This window comes from Abrus precatorius, unplaced genomic scaffold (assembly GCF_003935025.1).
Source record: "Abrus precatorius isolate BTA unplaced genomic scaffold, Abrus_2018 Scaffold9, whole genome shotgun sequence".
In the NCBI taxonomy this organism is placed as follows: Eukaryota; Viridiplantae; Streptophyta; class Magnoliopsida; order Fabales; family Fabaceae; genus Abrus; species Abrus precatorius.
In genome coordinates this window covers 14,981,586-14,998,627 of record NW_020874439.1, presented here as the reverse complement: position 1 = coordinate 14,998,627, position 17,042 = coordinate 14,981,586, and the positions used below count along the sequence as shown (strand labels likewise).

Sequence of the window (17,042 nt, the reverse complement as noted above, 5' to 3'; positions counted from 1 at the left end):
AAATATTAATAAACATTAATGATAAATACTGCATATTTTTTATTTATAAACTCAACAGATATTAATCATGAGTAAATATTGACACTAAATATTGACATTATTAAAAAAGTGTTTGTTAAACTATTAGAAGAATAATGATATCATTGACGAATATTAACTAGAAGAATACTTTCTAAATCAGTTCATTAATCAACTGATGCAGAATATTATATTTTTTTTGTCAATTGATTAATAAAAATCTCCTCGCCAACTATATTGGTTGATGCCATTTTTAATCAACGTAAAAGATTTTTTTTTTCACTAATAAATTCAATAAATTTACTTACTAACTTTCATCTAAAATTATTATTTTTTAACTTTGAATTAACTTATCAATTATTTTTTATTTTACTCAAATATAATCTTAAGAATGTGGTAGGTCACTTAATCAGGAAAACACAATTAATGAAGGAAAAGGGAATATTGATTATATGATAACAAGTATTTTCCATAATGATGAATGCTTAAAAAGATTCTGAAAAATTAAAATAATAATATCATGTATAAAATTAATATAGTAGTCTTTTAATTTTATTTTAATTTTTTTTTATCTTTTTGTTTGATTTCAACTTATTCTACTTTTCAATTACAATAGTGAAAATTATCACAATTAACAAAAAATAAAATTTATGACCAAAAATTGCCATAATTTATAAATAGGACAAAATTAAAATAAAAAATACCTAAATAAACAAGCAAAATTTAAAGGAGTAAACTAAAAAAAATATATATATATATAAAAAGACCAAAATATTAATTTTAGTTACCATGTTAAAATTTATAAAAACCTTAGTTTTTGTGTATACAAAAAATATTTAGTAATAGACTCACTCACCACATTTAGATGCATCATCCGGATCAGATCTAAATTAAATCGGATGAAAAATAAAAAAAATAAAATTATAAAAGCCTTAATTTAAATATAACTTTTAAGAAATTTAAAACTCTTGGCCTTTTGACAAAAAAATAAAGTAATTTTTAAAATTATTTATCCAAAAAATGTATGAAATAATTTTCTTGTTTGGAGTTGTGTTTTCACGTACACTGCATGTATTGCTAATTTCGTGAGAATAACAAAAATAAATTATTAAATAAATAAATACCCACAAATTTGATTTGATTCTTAAAGAGGCAAATTTAGCACCACTGTAGGGGTGATAAAGCATATGTAAGGGTTACGTGGCAGTCCCCTACGTTACCTACTCGTTAAATGACTGTTGTAAGTATTTAATAGTTTGTGCTTCACAATAGGTTAAAGTTTAGTATTTTTGTAAAATATTTTTTAAAATAATATTTTATATTTTTAATACAATATTTTCAATTTCTTTAAATTTTGTTTATGCTAAATAAAAATTTATGAAATAAATAAAATTTTAAATTTTTGTTGTTCGTATTAGAATTTTTATTGTGAGTAACAAGACTAGTATTAACTAGGGTTGTGATAGTTATTGTTGGTGACTACACGTGTTTCTCTTGAAACTTGAATTATGGCCTTTGATGATACATCCATGTTATTTATTATAATTAGAGTTTTATCACCATCTAACTAATATTTTATATTAATTTCCTTTATACTATTATGTAGCGTAAATTTAAAATTTCACATAACTAAGCATACAAACATACTAGTATTATACATATCAAGATCTTACAGTATAAAATATTTTATAAATCTTTTAATTTTTTTTAATTATTCAAATATAATACAAATAAAAGAAAACAAAACTTATTAATTGTTTTCAAAATTAATTATTAAAATAAAATAAAATAATATTTCTCTATTTAAAGCTTTTTTTATAATGTCACTACAAGTTTTATACCTATTTTTTAAAAAAAAATTTTGCATGTCAAAATTGTACAGATGAAACTTAAAAAATAATAACACTGTCAAAATTTTCTATAATTTTATTTAAATGTCATACAAAATTTATTTTAATAAAACTATTTTAAATAATTTCATACATAAAATATACGAAACTGCTATACACAGAAATCGGTCGAACAGTCAAAAGGCTAAGGGGAATGCATGTGGCAGCCTTTTGTTTGTTAATGTTTGTACTCAATTTAATGTTGTATCGTACATAAATTTATTATTAATTTAATAAGCTAATTAAATTATTTGATAAATAAAATATAAATATGATTTCTTATTTTTAAATAAAAAATTTCTTTAAATAAAATTGGATATACTTTTTTATTTTTCTAATATTTTAAATATTTTATAATTAATATATTTTAAAATTTATAAAATTATTATAAATTAAAAGATTTAATTAATTAATTAAAGGTTATAAACTCCAAATTATCTTATCAATGATAAGGTATAATTTTTTTTACTAGACTAAGCATTCGTACTTCTAAATACTGCGCAATAGGATAAATATTAATTAAAAAGTAAAACTAAAATTAATATCACAGACAAAGATCACATAGAATCATGCAAAAGATCCACCATAATCTTAGTTATAGATTTAGCTAAGCATAATATAATAGATCAAAACAATAATAAATCAATTCATAGTTATTCAAAAAGTAAATGCAAACGAAAAGAATCTCGAATGAAAATGAGACAAAGAAAGCTCTTCATCCTAAGACATGCTTTCAAAACTCTAATAATCATCAGTGGTTGTCCAAAACAAAAATGACCTGTTATAACAATCAAGATTCTTTAATTAGGGTTTAAAATATGAGAGATGATGATTATTACCTCCTAGAGATATGTTTTATCTCTAATAAACGATATGACATGTTAAGAGAGAAAGATATTGTCATTAAGTGAAATCTATGGTACTAGATAACTTGAAGGGATATATATAAAGCCCTTCTCACATATACTATGTTAGACACACACACACACACACACATATATATACACACGCATTATTCCTTTTAATTTGTGTTGCAGTTGTTTGATCATATGTATTGAGATGAGTATGAAATATATATAATTGTGAGAACCATGTAATTGCTAAATGAGAGTTGTGTGTTTGCACAGCTGTTTGGTTGGTTTGTTTGATATATTTAGTAATAGGAGTTAATGATCAATTATTAAGAGTTTTGTGTGTGTGTTAACATAAGTGATATAGCAGAGCCTTTTGTTGTAAAACCCTTATTTGTTTTGCCTTCATTCTAATGAAAATAGGAATTTTGGGTACAAGGTTTCTCACTCAAGCGAGCTATTTCTTGTCAACCGAGGCAGAGTAGTGCTGAATTGGGCATTCTAGAGCTATCTTTGTCACGATCCCTTTTTATTAAGGATCAACGACATCACACATTACTGTTCCTAATATAAAATTGTATTAATGAGATAGTACTGGTATACTACAAATAATATAATTTTCTAAAGAAAATTTTAACTTTAACATACAAATCAGTAGATTAATAAAGGCTCACAAATATTTTATATATCATAGAGATGACATAAGAGTATGTATATAATAATAACAGTGGTTCCAACTGGAGCTCATATTACAAAATCTCTACATAATAGTTACATCAAAACCTTAGATTTATAATCGAGTAACTTAAGTTCACACTTGAACCTAAACTACAAAATTAATATACATATCCCAAAATCTTCAGCCAAGACTACTTTTTAGCCAGACTCCTCAATAGGTAATTTAGACACTTCACCTGTTACTCCTGCTCACGTATCATCGTACAACCATTGCAGCATAAACACACAAGAACAAAAACAAACACAAGGGTGAGCTTATTTAAATAAAGATCATAATTACAAAATATGAACATAGCAAAATCATTTGCACAACACTTATGGTTTACAGCAATTTCAATCAATTAATGCAACATGTCCAGCCCCTTTCCCAGCCCATCTAATGCAAATACAGCGATTCAGTTTTCATTTAATTTCACAGCCTAAGTAATTCAGAAGCACTGTTTCGGTATAGGAGCGACCCATTCCAGTATCTGAATCCAAACAAGCACAACTCATCATTTTATGCAACTTTGAAATGATGAAAATGAATGTGGTGCAGCACGGTTAAATCAATATAATACAGCAGAGTTAAATCTAATTTCAGATTTATCCATACAACAATGTATTCATTTTCATCTAACATTGATAGCACACCCATACATATATTATCACAGCAAAACCAAGCATTTCACAACATTAATTAAACATTCTAGCACTTATTGCATAATAAAATTAAGTCGCTTAAAACATTATTTAAGTATTTCTGCGTATTTAACATCCTCGACATATATAACATAACATTATAACACATCATATTCTACCACTACTTTCCAAACAATTATCATATAGCAGAGAAATATACTCAACCATACCTACTTTGGGTTTTACCGTAAAACTTGTTCATACAACAACTGGTCCTTATCTAATATGAAATTATCTATCTATGAACCAAATCAGCTTAGTTAAGCAACTGAGAAATCTACTCAGCTATATTACTTTGGGTTTTAATTTAGAATCTAACCATTCAACGACTTATTCTTAGCTATAACAGAACTAAGTTCACAATTAACTTCGTAATTATTAGATGAATAAATCGGCTTAGATAAGCTCCTCTTACCTGGAATGAGTTCCAAGGTCTTGCTGATGGGACATATTTTATTGTGTAATTACATATCATTATAGCCCTAATTACTGTCACATTTAAGCTTAATTTTGTGGTAGTTTAATGTTTGTTAACTGTCATTTGAATTGTGGACTTAATTGCAAAACTAATTAAATTTCATGTTTATTGGCAGTTTGACCTTTGCTCAGTGCTAAGGACATATCTGGAGCTATGGGACTCCAAATCGAGCGATTCCAAGTGCATTGTAAAGCTAAGAGGCAAAACTATAAATGTCTCTCTCACGTGCATTGTCCAAATCCAACTGGAAGATGGCCAAATTTGAGGTCGAAAAATCACCACGGAACCTGCCTTGCACATGTCCGAATTTGGGTTTTGTTTTGTCATATTTTATTTTTAGTTTTGGCCCAATTTGGAATGCTTCTAGAAGATCCAATGAGTGGGTCCAGATTTGGACGGGGGAATAACCCTAATTGAAAAAAGCGCCAGCACAGTGAATATAGATATTTTTTTTTCGGCATACTCAATATTTTTTTTTTCGGACGTAACTTCTTTCGGTTGAATTCATGATAGCTCTCGGATTCTTCTTGTTTTTCTTGGATAATTTTCAAATTTTATTTCTAATTCCAATTCAGGTTCTCCAATTTACGCTCGCGTAACTCTTCTTCCTCCTTCAATTTATGCTTTAAATATTTTCAATTTAGATTGGGTGTTGTTCTGTGTTCTTGGTTCCATTTTTCGGTTTTTGCTCCCTTCACTTCTTTGAATCTTGCTGTTTAATCATTTGCTTGTTGATTACAGTTTTAGGTTATATTGCTGTTTTGATCTCTTGGTTATAAATTCTAGTTTTTGAATTTGTAAGTTTACATTTTGTTTATATTCCGGTTCTAATTGATTAGCTATGGAGTAGATTTTGAGTTGATTCACTAATTGGATTATGAATTGTATGTCCGGATTGTATCTTGTTTTGCTTCACCAATTATTGTTGTTAATCTCTTGATTTAATGCTTAATTGATTTTTTGAATCTTGCTTAATGAATCAGAATGTTATTTCGGTTGGATTCATGGTAAAATCGAATTCACAATTATGCTTAGTAAATGTTGTTTTGGTAAAACCATGTATTAAACCCGGGATTAGCTTATGCAATGTTTAATTGTAATTTCTCAATTTAATTTTCGCTTAGTGGATTGAGTTGAGAAGCAAGATTAGTGAATGAAATTAATTAATGTCAATCTGGTGCAAGCAATTCGTAATCTTGTTAAGTGAATCAATATGTTGCATTTTTAGATTTGTTAGTGTTTCATTCTGTTTTGCCAACAACTGTGTGATTTGAATTTTGTTTGAGTTTTGTTTAAAATTTTTGATAAAAACCCCCATGTTTGCTGTTTTTAATTTTGGTTTGTTGAATCTTTGACCAAATTCGTTGTTCCTTGGGAGACGATCTAGGTCGACCCCTAGCTACATTTAATTGCAATATTTTTGACTGAGTACGACATTCATCACTTGCTCCTAGTGAATCCCAAGGAGATAGATCGAACGCTTGAGTATGAGATACGACTCGAATGATTCAAATCTATATTTTATCATTCTAGAGGCAAGGTACATGTTTAGGTGGTTAAATATGTAATGATAGGAAAAATGTTGAGTTGTGCAATGCTATGTCTAGATCCAAATACCAGGATGGGTTGCCTTAAACCAAAAAATTGTAGGTTCCTTCTGAATTATTTGAGTTGTGAAACCATTTGGAACTAAGTTGTTACATTTGCATTAGATGACCTGGGAAGAGGCATAATTGCTGCATTCCTTTGCTGAGCATTTTGATGTATTAAGTTGTATATATAATCACATTGTATTAATATTATGACTATGACTATATGTTGTATAAGCTCACCATTGCATTTTGTCTGTGTTGGTGTGTGTGTTGCGATGATTGTATAGTAATACGTGAGCAAGCATGACAAGTGGTGCTTCCACTTCTCATGTTGGAGGGTCTGGCTGAGGAGTGATCCAAGCCTGACATTGTTTTTTACATCTATAGCTTTGTTTTTTGTTAGTCTAGGTCTTAGTTATGAGTTTAGACTATTTAGCTACATATTTGGTCATAGAATGTAATAATTTGTTTTTAACTTTGTATTCTTTTGAGCTCCATGCCAAGCAGCTCTTGTAAATATGGCTAAGCGAAGATTATATGTATATATTCAAAAGTTTATGATGATGCCCTTGAGGCCCTGCTTTATCATCAAAGTGTGAGTTCTCTTTATTTTTCATTAATCGTTCTGAGTTAAGTTTCGATTCTTCTTTCTTTAAATGGATAAAATTTTTATAGGTTATATTGGATAATGTGTCACAAATCCTTCTCAAAAAGGGTTATGACATACTGGATACTAATTATAGTTGAAATAGAGGTAATTTTACATTTAAAGATTTATTAAATATTTATTTTCTTATTAATCCTTACAATATTGAAATCAAGTCTCTTTGTTTGTCCTCCCTAACCTCCTTTCCTTTAACCATCATTTTCTCAAAACATCACCATGTTTTTCCTAATTTCAACCATCTCAATGACCAAAGCACCAGTACCATAAGCTCATTGTGCCTCACCTTCCCTAATCTCACTATACACCGTAAAACTCCAAACAAATCGTCCATTAATACTACTAACCACTACCACAAACCCACCATCCCATTGTTGTAATTTTTGCAACAAATGACCCTGAATTAACATTACCACCTAAGCAAAATTAACATAGCACTACAACCATCAACCTCATTCAAACTCCAATGAAATTATCCCCATAATCATGACATTTCTTCTTGCAATGAGTTTGGCTCTCAACAAAATTGGCTCCATTAGTCACCACAATTTTAAAGTGATATCTACTTGTTTTGATGTAGATTCTAATGGAGAGTCTAAAAATGACATTGTGGTGATAGTATAGACAGTTGAGATGAAGAAGAAAGAGTCAGGCATGGTGAGGACATGAGTAAGTGAATTGGATAAGGAAGGAGGAGGCAATGAAAATGCTAACACTAAGACTTTGTTTGAATGTTTAGTAGAGGAGGAAAGGAAAGAGTTTAAAGGGAAATGAAGGGAAGGAGGGGAGGAGAAGAAGGTTAAATTACTCACTTGTTTGGATGTTTAATATTGAAAGGAAAGGGTGATGAAAGTTTAATTATATAAATGACATTATTATCCTTTATACCATTCATTCATATTTTTTAATCTTTTTTTATTTTTTAAAATAATACAAAAAATTAAATATTTTTCTCTCTCTAAAAATTAATATTATTAAAATTAAAATTTTTATTTTTTATAATTTTTTTAAAAAATTCTCAATTTAAAAGCTAATATATTTTAAATTAGAATTATCAAAATTAAAATTTTATTTTTATAATTTTTTAAAAAAAATCTCAATTTAAAAATTAACATATTTAAAAAAATTATAACCCTAATCGTGAAAAAGCGCCGAAAAGTGGGAGAGAGAAAAACTCTCCAAAATAGAAAACTCAAAAAAAGAGGTTAGAAAAACCCTCTAACTCTTTTTTTTTTTTCTAATTAATTAAACTTTTAAATAAAAATTAAATTTCACTAACTTCTCGCTTCTTAAACATAACATCCAAAAGCAACCTAAAGAGGATGAAGAAAGTCATTATTTGCATTTGTGTAATAAGTATTTGATATATCTAGGATACTTTGCAAGAGTAGAGAGGCGACTGGGCACCACAAGAAAAATTTGGTGAGTTGTCTCAGTTAAAAAATTATAGGCTAAAAGTTGTCTTCTTAAAACAAAGCTAATTTAATATTTACAATTTATAGTTAAATTTTTGTACTGTGTAACAACTTAGAATATATAGAAAATTCTCACCGATATCACAATCTATAATTAAATACCATTAAAAGATTTACACTAACAATTCATTCCAACTAAATTCATTTTGTAGAGAGTTAAAATCACTTTTAATCAATAAGAGGAGGGATACATGATACATACACGAATTAAAAATGAAATTTCAATTTGCAACTATAACACCATCAAGCAAGGTCATTCTTTATCAATGTGTTCCACAAAAATTGTATCATACTTTTAACATTTTAATAATATATTTGCAGCTTGTAATAGCCGTGTTGGGCCTCCTGCTTTACAAGAAGCATATATTCAGAGTGGTTGAAACCTGATTCAAACCCAGTAAACTTGAACTTTCCAAATTTTCCCACTCATATACAACAGACAGTCTTGAGCTCTGGCATACTCTCCCAGAGGTTCTTGATTGATTGTTAACACACTTCAAGGAAGTTCAATTAGACATGGACTTTGACATGTTAGATGAGTCACAATCTATTATTGTAACTCATATGATGAAAAACTGAAACCTGATCTTCCATCATTTGTGGATTTCAACTCCAGCTTCTGGAAAGGGCTGCAAAGGGTCCATGTGTTTTATGTCAAAATATTTTAAGAAAAGGATGAATTATAATTTTAAAAAATGCAAAATGATCAGATAATCACATGTGCAAGCTCTTTTCAGGTAATTTCAAGAAGTTGTTCAGTATAGCTTATAAGAATAAGTTCTTTCCAGCTTATTTTAAAGAGTTCTCTTGTCAAATATTGTATAAATATAATAAAATCTTATTGAATAAAAATGCTTAATTAAGCCATATTTCCATGTCCAAATGACTAGTAAGTATACTGAGATGAAGGCTAAAGAATTGGGATCACCATAATAAACCAATTCGAAACAAAAGAGAAGAGTACCTGCTGTTGGGATCGTAATAGAATCCACTGATAGAGCCATCACTGCAAGAAAAACAAACATAGTAAAAGCCGGCTATAGTTAACCCACAGTCAGTTCCAACATTCACAAAGTACTGCTCCTTCCATCTCTGCAACAAAGAGTTTAATGAAATTGTAAGAATTCTAATTCCAGATAAAATGAAACTTTTCACTATTTTCATTTTCTATTAGTGAAAATCAAATTACCATGAATATGTGAGGATAGTTGCTTAGGTCCAAAGACTTGCCACCGTCAACCTCGACTTGGCCCTGGTTAGTTGAGGAGCATTAGAAACATTACATGTGACACTTCTTACACATGAAAACAAAGTCTAGCTCATTACCACTAGGGGAGAAAAAGATGGAAACTTAGTCCAGTGCCTTATATCATCCTCTGGTCTGAGAAAATCGAAAGAAAAAGGAAACACAAAGTTTATCAAAATATAAAGAGTAAATATGCTTGTGGAGTCATGAGGCATTTTAAAACTATTATCCACACTAACATGTGGGGCATCATTAGTGTTATTTAAATTAAGTTCCAAGAATTAAGAGTTATGGCATAAGAACCTACGTTGCCTCCCATTTGCCAGTGAAGAAAGTATAATTCTTGGTATCAACAATCTCCCCTTCCCAGAATGTTACTACCTGACACAAATCATTAAAGTGAATGTCATGGAAAATTTTCTTCCTTTCTAGAAACCTTAAAGAATAGACAAGCAGGACATAGAAGGAAAAGACTGAAAAATTAGTTGATTTACATAATATACATGCTCTACATGTCCACACCATTCAAGAGTTTAAGGCAGGACAAGTATATATTTACAGCAGTTTCAATTTGAAGTTTTTACTTTTGCAAGAATCAAGATAGTTTAAAATTAGAGCTTCATTTAAGAAAAATCCTACAGAACATGTTATACCCTGTAATGAAACAAAATGTTCCATATTATCCACACAAGGGATAAAAGCACAGAAACTAATTCCTGGCAGGATCATAATGGTGACTGCAGAAAATAAAATGAGGAGTGTGATTATTAATGCATGTATGAACAGTTTCTTAAGATAAATTATTTTGATAAAAACGAGTATTGCAGATTAATGCTGTCCTAAATCAACAAATTCAATTTGCAATAAAACAGAAATTGATACAACAAATAGTTTGAATTGAACAAGACAAAAATCATAAACAAGCGTGTTTTCTAAAGGACAAAAGTGGTTGATTCTCTGTTTTCATTTTCAAGAGATAAAAGCATAAAAACTAATTCCTGGCAGGATCATAATGGTGACTGCAGAAAATAAAATGAGAAGTGTGATTATTAATGCATGTATGAACAGTTTCTTAAGATAAATTATTTTGATAAAAACGAGTATTGCAGATTAATGCTGTCCTAAATCAACAAATTCAATTTGCAATAAAACAGTAATTGATACAACAAATAGTTTGAATTGAACAAGAACAAAAATCATAAACAAGCGTATTTTCTAAAGGACAAAAGTGGTTGATTCCCTGTTTTCATTTTCAAGATGAAAAATAGAGAAATTGCTTACTGGCGTGTCTGCCATAGGAACATTAAGTGCTTCCATGGTGCCACATAGATACCCATGCTCAAGGTCACATCCTTGTATACGGACATTTACTCTCCATGCTTCATCTTTTTGAGCGCTTGAAACATTCTGGGTCCCAGAAAAGGCCTGTAAATATAAAACTCCTTGAGTACATGCTGAAACTTTGAACTTATAATAAGATGACGTTTTACAAAAGATGTTAAATCAAATTCAGTGGTTTAAAAGTTGAAGTTGTTTCATTAGGACTATGCATCATTGGTACAACAACCAGCAAGCCCTAGTTGGTATGTATATGGTACAATACAACCACATATAAAGCTTGGATACAATCCAGTACTATTTGTCTCCAAGCCAGCACCATAATTCTATTTGAGCATTGAAATAGAAATGTCTCCCACAGGCCAAATGCAGAGTTGTAGACCGTAATGTCATTACTCATTCCTCAGTTTCCAATATCTGGCTGTAAAGGTTTTTTATTGTATTGGTTTGGGATTCAATAATAAATTTATTTTATTATGTCTTTGTAAAAAGGTTAGTGAGTATTACATTACTGATACATTCTAATCTTTTGTATTATTTTGAGTTTTATAAAAATTTGATTTGGAAGATTATTATGTCAATGGAATACGTATATACTTTTATTTTTTACATACATACTTTCCAAACCCATTCCCTACCAACCACCAACCAAGCCTTATCCCACTCCCAAACCTATGCCTAATTTGTGAAAAAATTACCAATCCTGTAGCCATGCAACCTAGCTCTAGTCTCTAGGCAATTTCTATACACTATCCTTAATAAGACTGGATATGAGAAGCTTTTCTCTCCCATCTTCCAGTCCCAAGTTCTTAAGTACAAATGGAGAACAGAAATAAAACTTTAGCAGTACATTTAGATTATATTTAATCACTACCTGACTACAATATCTGTTAAAGATTCATGTAAATAACAAAAGGCATTAATACATATTCAGTAGAACAAATCAAGTTTGAACTTATATAGCAAAATCACTCTTGTATTTTTCTAAGACACATTTTATCCATGTGATATGCACAGTTTACCATTATGCACCAAGATAACTGATTGTCATGGCATTTAGAATTAAGAAAAATATATGCAGTACATCACTACCAAGGACATAACTGGAATACATACCATAACCTTGCTAGTAAGCTAATTTTGAGGCATATAAAGGGTGTGCTTAATTAATTGCTGTTAAACAATATGAAACCAGAATCTCTTCAAATGCTAGCTTCTTAATCAGAAATTGACAGCACAAACATTTTTTTATCACATGATCTATCTCTCAGGGCCTCAAAAGGTCATAGAGGAACAGGTGCCAACAGAAGAAAATTCCTGCTCGGTATATGTCAAGTTATTGTACTTGGTAAAGATAAAGATTAAAAAGATGAAGTAAAAATGGACATTTTATGGATGAGTAAAGGTCATTCCACTCCATCCCACACTATCATTTTCCTCGAAAAGTAGTTTACAAGTTGAAGCGAAGAATCACAGACTCGCTCTACTGTGTGGTATAAGCTTTATTAATCTTCTTTGCCATCAATAGTCGGCAACACATAATCCTTAAAATAGGGCTCAATCATAACATGTATATACAACTACCATCCCCATTGAGATCCAATATAAGCTCAACCACATTTACCCAATGAATATATAAGTCTCAGGTACCCACATACATTCCCATCGTCAAAGGCTAATCCTACATACTAATTTCAAACCCAAAATGATTAACAGCACAAAAATTAAACAAAAACGTTAGAAAGTACCTGCCCAACTCCTAGAAGACTACAAGATTGGAATGAACTCCGCCCCGAATTTGCACCTAACACAAACAATTAAACGAAGACTGAATTAGCGGTTGATAATAACATCAATAATCTACAAAATCAACAGACACAAAGAGTTAAAAAAAATTTTAAAAAAAAGGAAAATTCAGAACACGCCCCTTGACCAAAGGTTGGAGGACAAAGAGTTAAAAAAAAAAATTAAAAAGGGAAATCGCAATTTGTTTTGTAATTGCAGGGTGAGATGGGAAATGACGCACGTTGAAAACAAAGAGTCATAAAAAAGGAGGGGGAATTTCAGAACATGCCCATTTAGCAAAAATTAGATAAGGGCACCAAAAGAACAAAAATTTGCATTTTTGTTTTATCTTTTTGGAGGTAATTGCAACATGATATGAGAAATTAGTATTACCTGAAACCTGAGAAGGTGTGGTGTTCTCCAATACCCTCACAGGCATGTTCCTTAGATTGTTACCAGAGAATGCAGAGATTGGTAAGTGTGTGTGGGTGGGAATTAGGCACACAGACACAAATTAAAATGCCAGAAGAGTTTCAACTTTAATAATATATTGAGCTATGCCATTGAAGATACGTAGTGAAGATGGTTATTGCTAAAATATCTGGCCCAAAGCTGAAAGCCCACCTTAACTTCGAATCACGTTCAAATTTTCTGTCACGTGTCCCTCCTCTCTTTAAGTGATAGATTAGAGGTGAAAATTACACCTTTATTCCCTCTCCCTTAGAAAAATTAAAACTTACTGATATGCACCGGTAAGTTGTGTTATATTATACCACACATTAATTATAAAAATTTATTTTTTTATAAAAAATATAATATTATAAAATTAAATACATTAGCAATATTAAATAACATAATTTTAATTAAAATAATATTTTTTCTATTTTAACACATGAAACACAATAAAAAATTTTAAATTATAATATATAATTAACTTATACAGATTTAAAAATAAATCATACTTTTATAGAATAATTTTATGATGTGAATAAAAATTTATAATTTTCAAAATTATAATTATATTTAGGAGTGACAAAATAGTTTAATTTAGCCGGTATGTTTCGCCAAAAGTCTATCTAAAAATGGGTACCTATTCACGTCTTATTTAAAAATGGGACAAATTTTCTAGCTCTGCTCATTTAAGATTGGGTTGACGAGCTAACGAGTTAGTCCACAGAAAATAAAAATAAAAATAGTTAGTAGGTCATTGGATTAATGGGTTAGCTTACCGAAAATTAACCAAAAAATAAGAAAAAAGTTACAATAAGTAATAAATAATTATTTTAAAATATTTTTATATTAATAAAATTTAATATTTAATTATTTTTATTTTTAAAAAATAATATTTAGTAGGCTAAAACAGGGCGAGCTAGTGAATTCATAAGATTCAACTCAGTCTACCAACTTTGGTGGGCTAGATAGGTTTGTTCGTAGGAACAGGTTTCATTTTGACACTTCTAATTATATTTAACAATTAAATACTAATTATATAAGAAAGTAAACAATAATTAAATATACAAAATATTATTTTAAAAATATGAAAGAGATAGTAGCATTAAGAGTTATTTTTATTATTTAAAAAAAAACACATAATTTTATCTATTTCTTTTAATTTACATCTTTAAAGTATAAGTGTATAACTCTTTTAATTTTATTTATCTATTTCTTTTAATTTATCACTCTTTTAATTGGGAGAGAGTTTTTTAAAGGAAGAGAAGGGAATGTTGACATATTTTTAAATTTTAAATTAAAAGAATTATATATAATTTATTATGACAAATATATTATTAATACATTATGTTAATATACCAATTTATATCTTTTATTTTAAAAAAATATTAATTTTAAATATATTTATTTAAAATATAAATTTTGCTCTCTCTTCCAAAATCTCCCTTCTCAAACAATCCCTAAGTGACTAAGACTATTGTCAAAAGAACACATCAAAGTTATGGATGTAGGTAATTCTCTCAATATCTTGATTATGTGAGATTTCTGAAATTCAAGATCATAATGTTGTGGTAATTTTTGGAATTGAAAACATAAATGAGAAAATAACAACTATTAATTGGTATAAGAGATTTTGGTTGTAAATTTCATGATTCTCTAGATTTCCTTTAAAAATGGTAGTGGTTGTTTTCCTTAATCTATATAAACCTTATTGAGTGAATTGTGAGAATTAGAGTAAACCATAATTGTTGTAGAATTAATTCTCCTTATCTCACAATTATAATGATACTTTGTGGTGTAAAGATTGCGATGAATGTTAATGTTATGGATTTGGCAAGTTACCAAGCTTTCGATATAATATAAAGGATTGTTGTATTCGCAGGGAATGTGGGCGCTTAAACGATTTTAGATGTCCAATTTAAAATGAATGCAAATATAAATAAAAGCAAATTAAACTACTATGATAAGATTAGGGATTGGACTTCATATATCATCCTTTTCATATTTTGGTTCTAACACACATTAACAATTACCAAAGTTCTATGATGCACTCTAATTATATTCACTCATTGGATTCCTCTCACCCAAGATTCTAATATGTATTTATTGAGTGATAATTTCTTACCTAAATATCTAACATTACTAGCAAGAGTTATATAGCATACAATAGATTAAAATCTATTCCTAGAGTCCCAGCCTATTATGTGTATTTACCCAAACTGGGTTACAAGGTAGTTTTCCAACTCATCCCGAATTCTTGAATCATAAACCATTCCTCGTAGGGTAGAAATAAGCATTAATATCAAAATAAACACACCTAACTCATGACAAATGAACAAACGTATATAAAAAATACCAAAACATTCAGAGTATAAAGATTACATCAAATCCCTAAAGTTCTAGCCGTTCATGGCATACATTATAATAAGAAAATACAAGGAAAAAATGACAGAAATTAGTTCTTCCAATGATTCATGATCACTTTCCCAAGCTCCTCAACTACTCTGCAATGCCAAATTAGGTCACTGTATGTTAAGGCTCTAAATGTAACACCCAAATTTTCTTCACTCTATAAATAATTTATGAATTATATCAATCTCATTGAATAAAAAATAAGTAGATCACAGAGACTTTAGAACTAAAATTTTTTTTAACAAAATTGAGTAATATAAAAAAAAAATAAATATCAAAAAATTTATTTAACAATTTTAGACTATATAAAATAGTTTTATATGAATTATAAGAGATTTTGAAAGAGCCAAAAATATAAAATAAATAAATATAAAAATTTTGACTAAAATGACCAAAATACTCCTAAAAACACCTGGAATGGAGGCCCCTTTTGGACAAGCAAACGAATGAGATAAATTCTGAAATTTTTATGGTAAGTTATTGGATCAAATAGGGTTATGAATTTCGAGAAGCAACTCAAAAATCCAAGTAAAAAATTGAAACCAAATTCCTCAAAAACAGCCCACATATGATGTGGAAAATGGCCCATTTTGTGCCAAAAACTTGCAAAATTTGTAACCTACCCAACCCAATTCACTTTGAATGTTTTATTGGCTTGAAATAGAAGCCAATTGGATAGTAATTGAAGTGTGTAATAAGCTGAAATGAAGTAGCCAATAAGAAAGGAAAGCATGTGAAGTAAGTTAATGTTTCATGACTAAGAGTTTGAATGAAGTGCAAGATTCAATTCCCATCCAATTTTGAGATTAGGATCCATGAATACCCCAGCAAAATGGGACTAGAAGTTACGCTCTAAATCAACTAAAAAAATTAGAGATCAACCAAAAGGATTTAAGTGCAATTGGATAAGGAATTTAAGGACAAAGAGTCATGATGGAGGACAATTTTGGCATTAGGAAAGATGGCCATGTGTAGGCTTATGAGAGAAGCCTCAATTGAACCCCAAATTAAATCTCCACACTTGTTATAAGAGGGAGTAACCGTGAGGGGCCAACAGAGAGAGAGAAAGAAGCCAAATTTTTTTAAAACTCCACGTAATGAAAAAAGGCCATTTTCACATAGGAATGGAGTAACCATGCAAGGGAAAAAGAGTTTCCAAACTTAGCAACCTTCAAATACTTATACAATTAGTCCCACACCTATCTCTTGAACCCCACCAAGTTGAATCATCCATCAACTTACCATCAAGGTCCTAAAGTAGACACTAAACCCCCTAAAATCCACAAAGTAACAAACTTTCTTGATGGAGGCCTTGATCACGTGGAAGAGGAGACTAAAGGAGGTGGAAGATCACTTTTAAGAGGATGAAAAGAGCAAGAGAATGAAAGAAAGAGGACTTCAAAAAGATTAAGCTAAGATCAACCA

The 17,042-nt window shown here is 29.5% G+C and overlaps 1 protein-coding gene across 2 annotated transcripts; it reads right to left on the bottom strand.

Annotated features, from left to right (window-relative positions):
* Positions 1 to 8,504: 8,504 nt before the first annotated feature.
* On the bottom strand, positions 8,505 to 13,316 carry LOC113850118 (glucose-induced degradation protein 4 homolog). 2 transcript variants are annotated; one of them, XM_027480489.1, is made up of 8 exons: positions 13,149 to 13,316; positions 12,719 to 12,774; positions 10,914 to 11,057; positions 9,940 to 10,013; positions 9,713 to 9,767; positions 9,576 to 9,638; positions 9,351 to 9,478; positions 8,505 to 9,015 (listed from the first exon to the last, which is right to left on the bottom strand). In XM_027480489.1, the coding sequence occupies exons 1-8, from the start codon at positions 13,192 to 13,194 to the stop codon at positions 8,937 to 8,939; spliced, it is 645 nt and encodes a 214-aa protein (XP_027336290.1). In that variant the 5' UTR covers positions 13,195 to 13,316; the 3' UTR covers positions 8,505 to 8,936. The 2 variants fall into 2 exon arrangements, with proteins under 2 accessions (XP_027336290.1, XP_027336291.1); XM_027480490.1 differs by having other exon boundaries at positions 8,735 to 9,005; positions 13,149 to 13,299.
* Between the last annotated feature and the right edge of the window lie 3,726 nt (positions 13,317 to 17,042).

Coding starts and splice junctions, on each gene's coding strand:
- LOC113850118 (XM_027480489.1), bottom strand. CDS start 13,194: ATGCCTGTGAGGGTATTGGAGAACACCACACCTTCTCAGGTTTCAG. Junction 9,768..9,939: donor ACTGGCAAATGGGAGGCAAC/GTAGGTTCTTAT, acceptor CGATTTTCTCAG/ACCAGAGGATGATATAAGGC. Junction 9,639..9,712: donor CATCTTTTTCTCCCCTAGTG/GTAATGAGCTAG, acceptor TCAACTAACCAG/GGCCAAGTCGAGGTTGACGG.